This window comes from Cynoglossus semilaevis, chromosome 11 (assembly GCF_000523025.1).
Source record: "Cynoglossus semilaevis isolate Cse_v1.0 chromosome 11, Cse_v1.0, whole genome shotgun sequence".
NCBI lineage: Eukaryota > Metazoa > Chordata > Actinopteri > Pleuronectiformes > Cynoglossidae > Cynoglossus > Cynoglossus semilaevis.
Window position 1 is genome coordinate 17,157,239 of NC_024317.1, and position 13,972 is coordinate 17,171,210.

The following is a 13,972-nucleotide window of genomic DNA, read 5'->3' on the forward strand; positions in this document are numbered from 1 at the left end:
AATTAAATTTCCCCTTTCCTGAGAAAAGGGATAATACTGTCTCTCAAGTTTTGTCACGCGGCTCTAACAAACCCATTTCTAACCAGATCTCTTATTAAGAAAGGTGATATTGAGGTAAGAGGAAGAGCCACAGAGCGCTTTTCTCATCTTTTGCTACAATCAGCAGTTTGTCTCCCACGAGACAAAGCTGTTTCTCTTCTGTCGCCTTCTCACTCTTCCGCACTCAAAGGAGGGAGAGCAAAGCTCAGCCAGTGATAAAGACATCCTCAGTTGAAGATGGGATGATGTGAAACAGGGGTGGCTGCACCACAAGGAATAAACTGACACTTCAGAGGGCACGGAGACATCAGGGAAGGCCCAGGTGTTCAGCATCATGCATACACATCTCAGGATGAAGGAATGCTGCCCAAGGAAACAATAAAGGCCCGGATCATGAAAGACATCACAAGGTTATTCTGAAGCGCTTTAAAGAATGGTGGGTCTATTTGAAGATGTGCAGTTATCACTTTTATTGGGATGCTTTTCAAAAAACAAAAAAGAAAGAAAGAAAGAAAATGCTGACTCTTCTTTTCAAAAACTCTGCCTCTGCCGCAAATGACAGCTGCATAGTTTCGTGCACAACAACCTTGAACTGACCATTATTTAAAAGATTTGATTCCATTTTTCTTCTGTCTCTATCAGCCATACAAGAATGCATAAAGGAGAATTACTGCAGGGCACATCTTTGCATCGTCCTCCACTGCTTATCCGCTGCTGTGACCGGGCTTATATACTGGGGGTGGGGGTGGGGGTGGGGGGTGTTGGAGGGGCGCACTCCCAAATGATTAATGCTTGACAGGCAGGAGTTGCGATGTCCTGTGGGCTTTGATAAACATCCCCGGTGTTGCATGAAGCAAAGCGGTATTTGCTTATGACAGCAGACGAGTGCGCTGAGCGCTGCTACTAATTCGGGCTCTTTTACAATGGTGCCATATGGTGACTGAGGGGGCAGAAGCCTACACTTGAAGATGAAAAGCCAAACTTTTTAATGTGCCTGCAGAGTCTCCGGCCATGAGGTGGCAGGAGTGGAGAGAACAGAAGGGGAGAAAAATGGATACTGCACTTAAGCATAGATGTTTGCTTTGGCAACCACCAAATAAAAGCCAACTGTTAAGGCATAACCGCAGAAAATTGGACATTATCCTTGAGTTTACCAGAGCACTAAAGCTGAGAGTGGTACTGAGCCGAGCTGCCGGCTATTTTATGTCTACTGGACTTAATTCAACTAAGCTACTTCCAGCGATCCGTGGAGACACAAGTGCTTATCTGAACATCTATGTGGCACATGTATCCAAACGCTAATTAAAAAAAGTGTGAAGCAAATCTGTGGCCTCACTGATAACAATATCCTAAGACACCACATTTTTCCCAGCAGTCTGTTGGAGCCCAGAACATGTGGAGATGATGACAAGATTGGATGTTTGGTCTGGGATGTTTCTTGTGTATGTTGTATTTGTGCTGTGCTCTTGCTGTGAGGAATCTCTAGCCCAGTATTTTTCAATTATGGGGTCGCGACCTCTGTGTGGGGCCAGCTGAAATGTCCTGTAGTTATAAATATTTTTAATATATATTTTTCAATTATTATTATCTCAATTACAAATACCATACACAATTTTAAACAATGGTATTCTTTCACTTTCTTGAATATAGTTCAAATAAAATACAGAAAATAAAATATATGAGCTGGCGTGTCATGATTGCCGGCCTCCTGATAAAAACCACTACAATGACTACCTTACAGTAAAGAAATGCTACAGTTCAGTTCAGTTCAGATTATGGGTCAGTTTAACTGTTCACCCCAAACTGACTACTGTCCAGGTGTCATTATCACTCCCACCTTTAGCTGACCTGGACTTGTCTACAAAGGTAAATTACCGGCAAGTTGAGAAGAAGTTTTCTTCTCAAAGTTGAGCTCTTCCTATCTGGTCCAACTTCCTTTCTTTGACCATTTCAGCCTGTTCTGTTCGTGACCTTGGTTTAGTCTTTTGATAAAAAAAATAATTAGTGAAAATATGAGGCGTTATCCACTCCTGTGAATTAAATTTCCCCTTTCCTGAGAAAAGGGATAATACTGTCTCTCAAGTTTTGTCACGCGGCTCTAACAAACCCATTTCTAACCAGATCTCTTATTAAGAAAGGTGATATTGAGGTAAGAGGAAGAGCCACAGAGCGCTTTTCTCATCTTTTGCTACAATCAGCAGTTTGTCTCCCACGAGACAAAGCTGTTTCTCTTCTGTCGCCTTCTCACTCTTCCGCACTCAAAGGAGGGAGAGCAAAGCTCAGCCAGTGATAAAGACATCCTCAGTTGAAGATGGGATGATGTGAAACAGGGGTGGCTGCACCACAAGGAATAAACTGACACTTCAGAGGGCACGGAGACATCAGGGAAGGCCCAGGTGTTCAGCATCATGCATACACATCTCAGGATGAAGGAATGCTGCCCAAGGAAACAATAAAGGCCCGGATCATGAAAGACATCACAAGGTTATTCTGAAGCGCTTTAAAGAATGGTGGGTCTATTTGAAGATGTGCAGTTATCACTTTTATTGGGATGCTTTTCAAAAAACAAAAAAGAAAGAAAGAAAGAAAATGCTGACTCTTCTTTTCAAAAACTCTGCCTCTGCCGCAAATGACAGCTGCATAGTTTCGTGCACAACAACCTTGAACTGACCATTATTTAAAAGATTTGATTCCATTTTTCTTCTGTCTCTATCAGCCATACAAGAATGCATAAAGGAGAATTACTGCAGGGCACATCTTTGCATCGTCCTCCACTGCTTATCCGCTGCTGTGACCGGGCTTATATACTGGGGGTGGGGGTGGGGGTGGGGGGTGTTGGAGGGGCGCACTCCCAAATGATTAATGCTTGACAGGCAGGAGTTGCGATGTCCTGTGGGCTTTGATAAACATCCCCGGTGTTGCATGAAGCAAAGCGGTATTTGCTTATGACAGCAGACGAGTGCGCTGAGCGCTGCTACTAATTCGGGCTCTTTTACAATGGTGCCATATGGTGACTGAGGGGGCAGAAGCCTACACTTGAAGATGAAAAGCCAAACTTTTTAATGTGCCTGCAGAGTCTCCGGCCATGAGGTGGCAGGAGTGGAGAGAACAGAAGGGGAGAAAAATGGATACTGCACTTAAGCATAGATGTTTGCTTTGGCAACCACCAAATAAAAGCCAACTGTTAAGGCATAACCGCAGAAAATTGGACATTATCCTTGAGTTTACCAGAGCACTAAAGCTGAGAGTGCTACTGAGCCGAGCTGCCGGCTATTTTATGTCTACTGGACTTAATTCAACTAAGCTACTTCCAGCGATCCGTGGAGACACAAGTGCTTATCTGAACATCTATGTGGCACATGTATCCAAACGCTAATTAAAAAAAGTGTGAAGCAAATCTGTGGCCTCACTGATAACAATATCCTAAGACACCACATTTTTCCCAGCAGTCTGTTGGAGCCCAGAACATGTGGAGATGATGACAAGATTGGATGTTTGGTCTGGGATGTTTCTTGTGTATGTTGTATTTGTGCTGTGCTCTTGCTGTGAGGAATCTCTAGCCCAGTATTTTTCAATTATGGGGTCGCGACCTCTGTGTGGGGCCAGCTGAAATGTCCTGTAGTTATAAATATTTTTAATATATATTTTTCAATTATTATTATCTCAATTACAAATACCATACACAATTTTAAACAATGGTATTCTTTCACTTTCTTGAATATAGTTCAAATAAAATACAGAAAATAAAATATATGAGCTGGCGTGTCATGATTGCCGGCTGCTAGGAACCACTCATGAGCAGGTAAACTCATTAGGCCACAGCCCTGTCTCATATCTACTACCCCACTGATGCATGTCTACTGAATGCCAACTGTAAGAGCTGCAGGGTGGGAAAAAAACATGAACTGTTGTTAATTCAGCCTCAAATAACAAACACATCCCCACAGTATTGAAAATCTTTCAAAAATGTGTGCAGGAAAAGTCTGAAATCACAATTAATCATAATTGTTTTCATCAACGTTATTCCCATTCCTAAACATGACAACTAATGATAAACCAATCTGTGAACTGCAGGGACAAACAGTTTTTGTAACTAATCTAAGAAAAATGTTTAAATGTATAACACGAAGTCCAGCTCTATGGAGTTGGTGGATTTCTGTTATTACTGTAGTACTGAGTTGATTTCAAAACGTCTTTGTCATGAATCATTTTATTTAGACTAAGATCCCCCATAATTGATCTGACAATGGTGTCAGTCGTAGACTTTTTTTTTTCTGATCCCAGTGAAGCTGACACAAGCAAAGTGTCTGACCTGAAGTTGAAGCCTCTGCAAATGCATGCTGGGAGTTGAGCTGGTATTTTCAGCTCAATATACTCCAGATAAACACAGATGTCTTCCAGCAGTGTGTGCAAATAACATGCACATCAACTCAGTATTAGAGCAATCACTTCACCTTACTTTAAACAATTAACCAATAACCCTGTCCGCCCTAGATTTCACAAACATAACTGTGAAGATGTGCTGTTGTTGAGATGAAAACATCTCTCACTGACAGATATGTGTATTTCCACATGACAAACACAGGAAGACACACAAGGTGAAAACAACAGAAGCCTCCAAGTCAGAGTTGGAGATAAAAAAGCAGAGACTGAATGATGCACAGGCCAACAGTTGAGAGTTGGGTGGGTAACCCCTGGAGGAAGCTGATAGGCTGTTTACTCTGCCTCAGTGTATCACCCTGGGGTTTAGCCCAAACCCAGAGTTTTAATAATTTATCTTTTCTTTGAATTCATTCTTTTTCTTTTTCTCTCTCCATACTGTTCTGAGCCAACCCGCTTCTCTGCACAATGGAACGTTGGTGATCCTGAGAACACGCACTAAATACTTATTAGCTCTAAGTATTCTGCTGAATAGATTGGGGAGGAAGAAAATACACATTCATCCTAACTCTAGCAAACTTAGATCTAAACTTTTGAGCTCAGCCAAATTACCTTCAAAAACACCGAACAACAACAGGGTGGAGTTTTCATTGTGCTTCTCTGCAGCTTCTCTTGGTGCTAAAGGGTTTGATTACTTTGAAAAAGAGAGGAAAAACAGAGACTGGAGTGGAATAAAAGCAACAGAACAGCAGAAGACAGAGACACTACCTATAGAATCAATACAGGGGGCAAAGAAATATGCCTGAAAGGAAATGCTTGAGAGGCTGAGAACCTTCAGACCACTGTCATTTGATGCTGTGTGTCAAAACAGTTTGACCTTCTTTTCCATCTGAGTATCAGATGAAAGGATGAGAGTGTGAACACTTCTGGCACTGGCACAGATACTGTATACAGTGTACGCTCTCTGCCCCTATCCATGAAGGATAATCAAACCCCCGACGTTCTGCATCAAGGCCCAGTGACATTACCACTCAGCTATAACAGCAACGCCAACATCAGGGAGGGGTGGTATGAGAAGCTCTAGAAACACTGATAGCTGAAAAAGAAACAAGAGAAAAATTGGGTGGCAGAACAGCAGTGTGTGTGTGTGTGTGTGTGTGTGTGTGTGTGTGTGTGTGTGTGACTGCTGGTGATTTTGGCAGGAACCCATTGACTGAGAAGGTATTTTCAGGTTCAAATTTAAATATGGGATTAGAATTAAAACTGGGATGAGATTAGAATCACAGTGAGGATTAAGATTTGGCAAATATTTGGAATATTTAGGGTTTTGGAAAAAGGACAGTGGCGCTTTGGCCCAGAGGCAATGTCTCTGTCATTGGTGTGGAACTCCAGGGTTCACCTCCTGGACAAGACCTAGTCCAGGTCAGGGCGGTTGGTACCTTCCAGTGGACTCACCACCCACAGGAAGGCCCAGGGGGGTTGGAACGGTGAAGTGTGATTTGGGTGGAGACTGCTACCGCCACGACCCAGTAACAGATAAGCAGATGAAAATGGATGGAAAAAGGACAGGTGTTGTAGTGTGTCCATACAAAGTGCTCACTAGTGAGAAGAAACAGTTTATATGTGTGTGTCTGGTATAGCTATCTCGTTGGCACTTTTGTTTTTGTAGCAGTTGAAATATGTGCAACGGTTAAAGTTAGTTTGTGCATGGATTAGGATTGGGAATATAACTGTAACAACTAAAGCCAGGGAATGCATTATGTCTGTGTGAAAGAAAAACATTAAACTGTGTGAGTGTGTGTGTATGTGTATGTGTGGGAGAGAGAGGAGAGTGAACTAATTAAAACTCCTTCAAAGAATTTACAGTAATTCAATATTTGATGAATTTAGACCTCGGATTCGGGGGAACTGTCCGTGGTGCTGAAAGCACAGGGCATTTTAATGTGATAAACACGAAGGTGACAGACTATAAACAAGAGACTGATGGAGAATTAGATCAAGGACTCTCCGCCAAACTCCTCAGTGACCCGACGCATGCTAAAGGACCGCACTCCATGATGTGAGTGTGGGCTCTGACAAAATTGACATGTTTTCTAAGAGAGAGCCTAGAATTAGGCCACTCTGGATGAGACACACTCAAGGTGGACACGACGTCCTCGTCAGTTCCCAAAACAAGTCTAGGACACAGAGGGAACAGCCTGTGTACAGCTATCCATCAAATACAGCCGCAGAGGAATCACTCAAACGGGGATTCATAAGGTCTCTCTCTCTCTCTCTCTCTCTCTCTCTCTCTCTCTCGATCTCTCACACACGCACATCCACACACACACACATCCTCTCTAAAATGCTAATACATGAAAATGCTGCGTCCACAGGCGTGCTGACTTCAGGCCTGGCTGATAAGGACATTAATCCAAGTCATTTATAAACGAGCACCTAAATATACACATCGCTTAATTAAAGTTTGGCATCCATTATTGAAGTGAATCCTAGTTTTATGGGATGAAAAGGTAATTAGTCCCTCAACACCTTAGCGCTCAACTATGTTTCTGGGGGTTATAAATACAAACTGCTGCCTCGCGAAGGGTATCCTTAAAAGCAACAGCCTCCTGCTTTGAAAATCCACAAAGGAAATTTTTTTTTTGGAATAAGTTGCAACTGTGGATAGTTGGTGCTGATTACCATGAAGCTAGCTTACTTGTAGTTAATTAACTGCACAGAATACAATTGTCTTGCTTGCAATGAATCAAGGAAAAAGACTAGGGGGAAAAAATGCTGCCAGTTGGCATCTCAGTGTTATGGTTCGTTCTGCAGAGACGAATGACCTTTTCTTTATAATCTCTCAAAACAGAGGAAAGGAATCAGTTAAAGTAATAACAAATAATGACCCCTGTCTCGCCCAATGGGAAGAGTCATATTGATTTTTGTTATCCTGCAAGGCCGGAAATTATGACCTTAGCTTTTCAGGGATGGATGTGTCACTGTCTGCGGACTGAAATATCTATTTCAATGGATCAGGTCGGGTCAGAGGTCAATTTATGGATCTGAGCAAATTATATGATGGTTTTGTCTTGGAATATTATATTTATACACATATACCTTTACACATATGTATTGATAAAATACAAAATTTACATACACATATATAGATAAATCATTATATAATTTGTATATATGCACATACACCGTCATACCTACATCTCTACAGGAACCAGTTTGATGCTAATGAACAGGTGTGAATGAATTCATCAAGTTGTTAAGACGTTGGTAGCACTGTGTCGACACCGAGCACTTATCCTGTTAGTATCTGTACTCGCAGTCTTCTTACTTGGATCATCGCTCTGATTCTTTTGTGTCACCGTTAACTTTGTCCTTCTGTTCTTCTGATTAGTTTTATTGATTCTTTGTACTTCCAATGGCACCGGCTTTATTCACTTCCTCAGGGTTGGATTCTCACCAGTTAAACTACATTTTTGCCACATGAAACAGTTCATGTCAGCTCATGCCTAAAATGTTTAAATTGATGTGGCAATGGATATTCTTGAATGCAATTCATCGTTTGATATTTACTTGTTTTTTTTAAACATGCTTTAAGGTCATCTACTGGTTTAATGCCTTTTTCATGCTTGGATCCAACTTTACTTAAAGTCTTTAATGAAGAGCTTCAGAAATGGGGCTTAATCAAAGCACTGATCTTGATAAACACGAAAGCGCAAGTCAGCTGCTATCAAACAGCCTTACAAGCTTAAAGAAAACATTTAAAAATAGGCCTCTTTTATGTTGTCTTGCGTGAGTAACCGAGTAGAGTTTGCTTCAAGGAGTCTGTCTTTGCAAGCTCAAGTATAAAATAAATAAAAAGTCACCTCTATTTCATAGACTACATCAAAGTTGAATTCAAATAAAGCCTTTCTTTTATGCCTGAATTATCCAGATGCTGGTTAGAGTAGAACATTTAAGGTGAAACTTAAATGAATGACCACATTCAATTAAAACATTTTTCTTCAGCATTCCTTTTCTTTTAAACCACATTACATTTGAACGTCTGACATCAAAGATCTGGATGTGCTGGGATATTTCACTTTTCCCCCACAGTTGAGCTCTCTTTACTCTAAACAACACTGACAGAGAAGGTTAAAAAGGGCAAACTCTATTAGGTTGTCATTTTTCTGCCCAGGGTGTATTTACACCTTGTTTGATGGAGCCGTTGCAGCCTGAGACTGATGACGACCTGACAGTAAATTCAATAACCTAATAAGGATTCAGCTCGTCACTCTATTTCAACCTTTTTCTCCCACTGAACTGCACATAAATATTCTCTCAGTTCAGATGCATTTCTTGAACTTACACCATAATTGAGTCTGCTGTAAATTACCCCGTGTCAGTTATTACACTTAGCAGCACAGATTACTACCGCAGCTCAGTCATGTCAAAGGGCAACATTTAGCAAACACAGTACATGATATATATTAGCCTACTTCATTTTAATACGTGCTGCTGATTATTTTAATATAAGCTGGTTAATACAAGTGTCTGGGGAACGGACATTACAAATACACAGAGTGTAGTTCATGGTATTTCTTTGTTGGGTTGATGTTGAAAATAATACACACTGGTCTACACCAGGGTTCTCCAACTATATTTATCTTTTATATATATATATATTTTCTGCACAGACACACTGTGGGCTGAACCTTCAAATAAAATGAAATAAAATCACACTCATTATTTTCTTATGTTAATTTTGAAATCCGGTCATGGGCCGGATTAGGCCCCTGAGCCGCCAGTTGATTATCACTGCTCTACAGTTAGTCAGTCATTATTTTTTCATTTAATTACTTGGTTTAGCCAATTTGTCAAATTAAACAATGTCACTTAATTAAGAAAATTAGATTCAGCAAAAAAACACTGTCCATATTAATAAACAAGTGTCATTGCAACAAAGACAAAATATCTTTTCAAACTTTTCAAAGTGAAGGACAGTAGGTGGCTGCAGAAGAGGGTTGAGCCTTTTTGGAATTGAATGATTGAATCTTGGCAGGAGATTCATTAAAATGGTAATTCTTATTTATGAAGCCTTTTAAAAAATTAAAATACTCTCTATGTTCTGCTCCCTATTAATTAACTTTTCTCTTTTCATTTTATTTCCTTCTCCTCGCCGCGATTTCTTCACTTCCCACTGAACCTGACACTCTAATAGGTTATGAATAATTCTCTCTCAGTTTAGACGGCAATTAGCCACAATGCCAGCGGCCATCCTTCTTCCTCATTTGTGGAGTTAGTGATTTAGGGCCCAGCTGATTTAGGGTGCTCCAACTATCCCGAGCCTACATCGTTCACACTTTCCCACCAGGGCTGAATTAAAAACATTTGACTAAGGGAACAGACTTTGGGTGTGTGAATGGCTTACTCAAGCATCAGCGTGAATTAAAATGAAGAGGAAAAGTTAAAATAAGGTGGAGGGATGGGGGAGGGATAAAAAAGAATAAAAATAAAACATGTAGATTTATTACAGAGTTTATGCCTAAAACATTGTCCAACAATTAAGGTGTCAGGGTTAGAGCTCTTATATAATGGCTTAAGAAAGACACATCCTTGTTCTAAATCCAAGTGAAATCAGTTTTTACAAAGGTTAAAGCTTGACTTTCTTTTCTTTACTCTTCTATGCTAAAATAGTACTGCATTTATGTGTTTCTTTCTTATAACAGGCATTTCTAAGGTGCAGGATATTAAAACAGCCGTCAACAAACGCTTTAACAACCAAGGAAAAACGTCTCTATTATCTGACTAAGGAGCTATTTAATCATTTCATTTAAGACTCACAATTGTTTGTTTTTTTATTTTATTTTTACCAACTTGACATGGTTTAGGTTGCGAGTGGTACTAAAAATGTTAGGGTGAAATGAAGTGGAGCCAACGGGTAAACAAAAACAAGGATGCTGTGGAATCTTTCCGACTGAGAGCTGACAGAGCAGAGTTTTTTTTTTTGTAACCACACTAGCAGAAGATGCAGGCTGAGCACAGACATAATAGACATGCTCTCATAATCAAAACGCTTGTTGCTGCAAAGCAGGTCTGCATTCAGGCAGAGCTACAAATCTCTCCGCCTGCTTGATAGATAGGATAGAGTGTCAGCTCAGTACTTAGGTTGCCATATATAAATAATGATTTCATAGAATGATTTCATGATTAAAAGCACCAGCTCAGATATTTTGAAGTACCTGGAGACTTTAGGGGAAATATATATATTTTAGTGTTATATTTTAACAATAAAACATCAACTCAAGTTGTATATTCATTGGACTAGTAGTGGACAGAGTGAAGTATCTGCTACTGAACTGTATGCCAAGCCTGTATGTGGCGCTCTGTCAACCATGCTCTAGGGGTGTAACAATACACTCTACTCACGATATTATACAAATTCACAATGACACTGAAATAGTTATATTCAACGTCTTTGTGTCCAAACCATCTCAAAGGTGCATTTTTCTACGTATGTTTCAACGTAAATAAAAAAGTGGCGCCTGGCTACAGCTGCTGCTGAGACTCCAGACTTCCTGTAAAGCATCATCTGTGAAGATCTCAAACCCCGGCAGAATCTTTCACCTGCCTTCAGCTCTCACCAAAGATCACAACGTCATCTGCAAACAATGAACTCAAGGTTCAAGTAAACCTCTCTCTGACCAGGTTTGTCATCCTGTAACGACGTTTCAGCTTCTCCTATCATCGTGGTCGCCACAGTGGCAATCTCGCAACCCATCTGAATCAGGACGTCACACCACGCCACAGTATCGATGTCTTAATTTTGTCCTGCGTCACCCTTGTACTTTTCTGCCACTCCCTTCTCATTAAGTATCCTGTTTACTTCTTTTACACTGATACATTCTTTCTCTAGAAAAGAAAACAAAGACATTTAGAACTTTTTTATACTTTGCCAATAAAGCTTCATCCTTTTGCGTAACATGTAAAAGATTGTCGGAAAAATCTTTTACCTCTCATTTTGAACGACAACTGATTTGTGTATCCATTATATAGTTGATGAAAATGTTATGATATGTATCTTAGTACAGTTGAATTACCTCATAAAGAATGGATGCTCACTTACATATGCATATACATATCCAACATGGGTTTTTAAACATTCTCCCTTTGGTGCTGCTCATGAAACCTGGAACCGTTCGCTGTTTGTAGTGATCAAGAGAACGTGGGCTTCTACCCCCAGGCCTGCACCACATCTCTCTGTCATGATATCCAACCTGCTGACTTTGAACAATCCCTCTGTGTGTACTCCACATCCTCCCAGCCCAGCATTCAGTTTTACCCACGGATACACCGAATACTGTATGGAACACTTGTCTAATTTCAAATTTATATATAACAGAAGGATGTACTCACACATAACAGTAAGAAAAATATCCCCTGAAGCCAGAACGACCTTCTCCCTCGTTGCCCGATCGTAGATGCCCACGTGGCATTCGTAAGGCCCATTGTCTGAGATTCGTACTTCTGGTAGCCTGGAAGAAAGACAAAGGGTTGACGTTATTTTTACCGAACATCTGCAAATTATGACATGGTACATACACATACACCCAAAGACAACAGAGAAGAAGAAGAAAAAAAAGTACATCCATAAACAGTCTGTGCACGTGTTGTATTATTTAATGCATCTTTATACTGTGTCCTCTGCTTGATGCAGCATCAAAAAATAGACTTTAAAACCAGCAGAAAAAACCTCAATGTCTTCACTGAAAAATAAACACAAAGCTGATTTTCATACAGAATGAGTCATGGAGACAGAAAAATAAAGTCTTCAAAAGGACGCTTCCTAATATCAAAAGCAGTATGGTTGTTGATTTTATTTGATTTATACTGATATAATGATATGCTAAAATAGTTACTTTTAGCCTGCATGAAGTAGAAACATAGAAACAACTGTTCAGTTTTAATAATAGACAAATGAAACTAGCGGATTATTAATGATGTTTTTCACTGAAGGCTTTAAAAAAAATAACTTTTTTTTTTCCAAAAACAACCATGGAGACAATTCATTATTCTGCTCTTGGCTGATATGTTGACCATAATTGAGGCGAGACCAGATTTACCTCAGTGACTCATTCAAACTGTCCCTGTTGCCCTGGAGTTTAGACAAAGACTTGACTCAGAACCAAGGCATTCACAATTCTGCAGTACTGTGCAAAAGTCAGGCAGGTGTATTCAGTATATTTTTTATACCGTTTATATAGTTTTGTTTCCTTCTCATTAGTAGAACGTTATTTCAGTTAAAAATGTTGTGGACTAAACAAGAAGTCTTCAAACTGATACATTAGACAAATTGTCAATATATTGAAAAATAAAATAAAAATATTTTATACAAATTTCTAAATAGTCAATGAAGGCAATTAAACAGAAAGTGAGCAGAGCTTTTACACCAACAGTGAATTTCCATTTAAAACACTCCTGCTTTCAATAAAAAATGTGTCAGTTAAAATGTGTAGCAAAATTTCTATACCTCTATAAACAAAATAACACACACACTGCTGTCACAGAGTATCGGGTTACCAGACCGACAAGTGTTTTGGAGCACAAGAATCCATGCAGCAGGTGAATAAGTTATCTCGCCCAGTACTATATCTATTTTGTCACATCCCTAATCTGTACAGAGGTCCTAGGTTTATGTTATATTAACAAGTTGGTGGAGCGGCTGAATATGTTTTTATGCAGCACCATACGTGGAAGGAATAAATTGAATCGTGCTGCATTCACTTACTTTTGTTTGTGTTGTTTTTCCCGGTTTGCCATGCAGTACAGCTCAAGTGTAAATCCGACACCTCTGATGTTTTTATGTCCTAGATTACGATGTGGCCACTGTGTTAGCGTTAGGTCAGTGACACGGGTATTTATGTACAGTATGTCAGTCCCGACTTACGGCAAAAATCTAGTTACTCTGCATGGTGGGAACGAAATTCTGATGTAGGTCAAGGACAAGCTGTATTTTTATGAACTGCATTTTAGCTATTCAACCTGAACATATTCATTTTGTTTTAACATTTTCAGCCTATTTTATCTATTTGTCTGTCATTTGTTTAATTGTGGACGGTTATTTCCTTTTTTTTGACATTTTAAAATCCTAGTCATGGACTAGATTTCTGACATGACCTACAATGGATTCATATAAGTTAAAAAAAGAAAGAAGAGCGTTGACACATGGTGAAGTAAAACCATCTACACAGGAAGTGACTTTCTGCTCCACCACTTAAACACACACATATTAGCAAAGGAGAAGAAGTAGAAACGATGAATGTTGAGCGAATGTTAAATATTAAGACAGGACGAATAAATGTTTCAACACGTTCTGTAATCTTTTATGTCCGATGTTTCAGATGTGTCAGGGTCAGAACTGGGAAGCTGCTAGGGAAAAAATGAACATGTCAGCAGTGGAACTCATGTAAGATCTTCCTTTGCTGAGATAAAGATCTTGGTAAGTGAACATGTCCATAATCCACTCCAGACAAGACATTTGACTTGTTTATCCAGAAGACACAGAGTGCATTAGGGA

The 13,972-nt window shown here is 39.8% G+C and overlaps 1 protein-coding gene across 2 annotated transcripts in view; it reads right to left on the reverse strand.

The window, feature by feature from the left end:
- The window catches only part of igsf21a (immunoglobin superfamily, member 21a), a 207,543-nt gene that overhangs the window by 48,907 nt on the left and 144,664 nt on the right, over positions 1 to 13,972 (reverse strand). For both annotated transcript variants that reach the window (XM_025059949.1, XM_008321031.3), the window contains exon 4: positions 11,812 to 11,930. In XM_025059949.1, the coding sequence (XP_024915717.1) occupies positions 11,812 to 11,930 (119 nt within the window). The remainder of the gene's footprint in view (positions 1 to 11,811; positions 11,931 to 13,972) is intronic.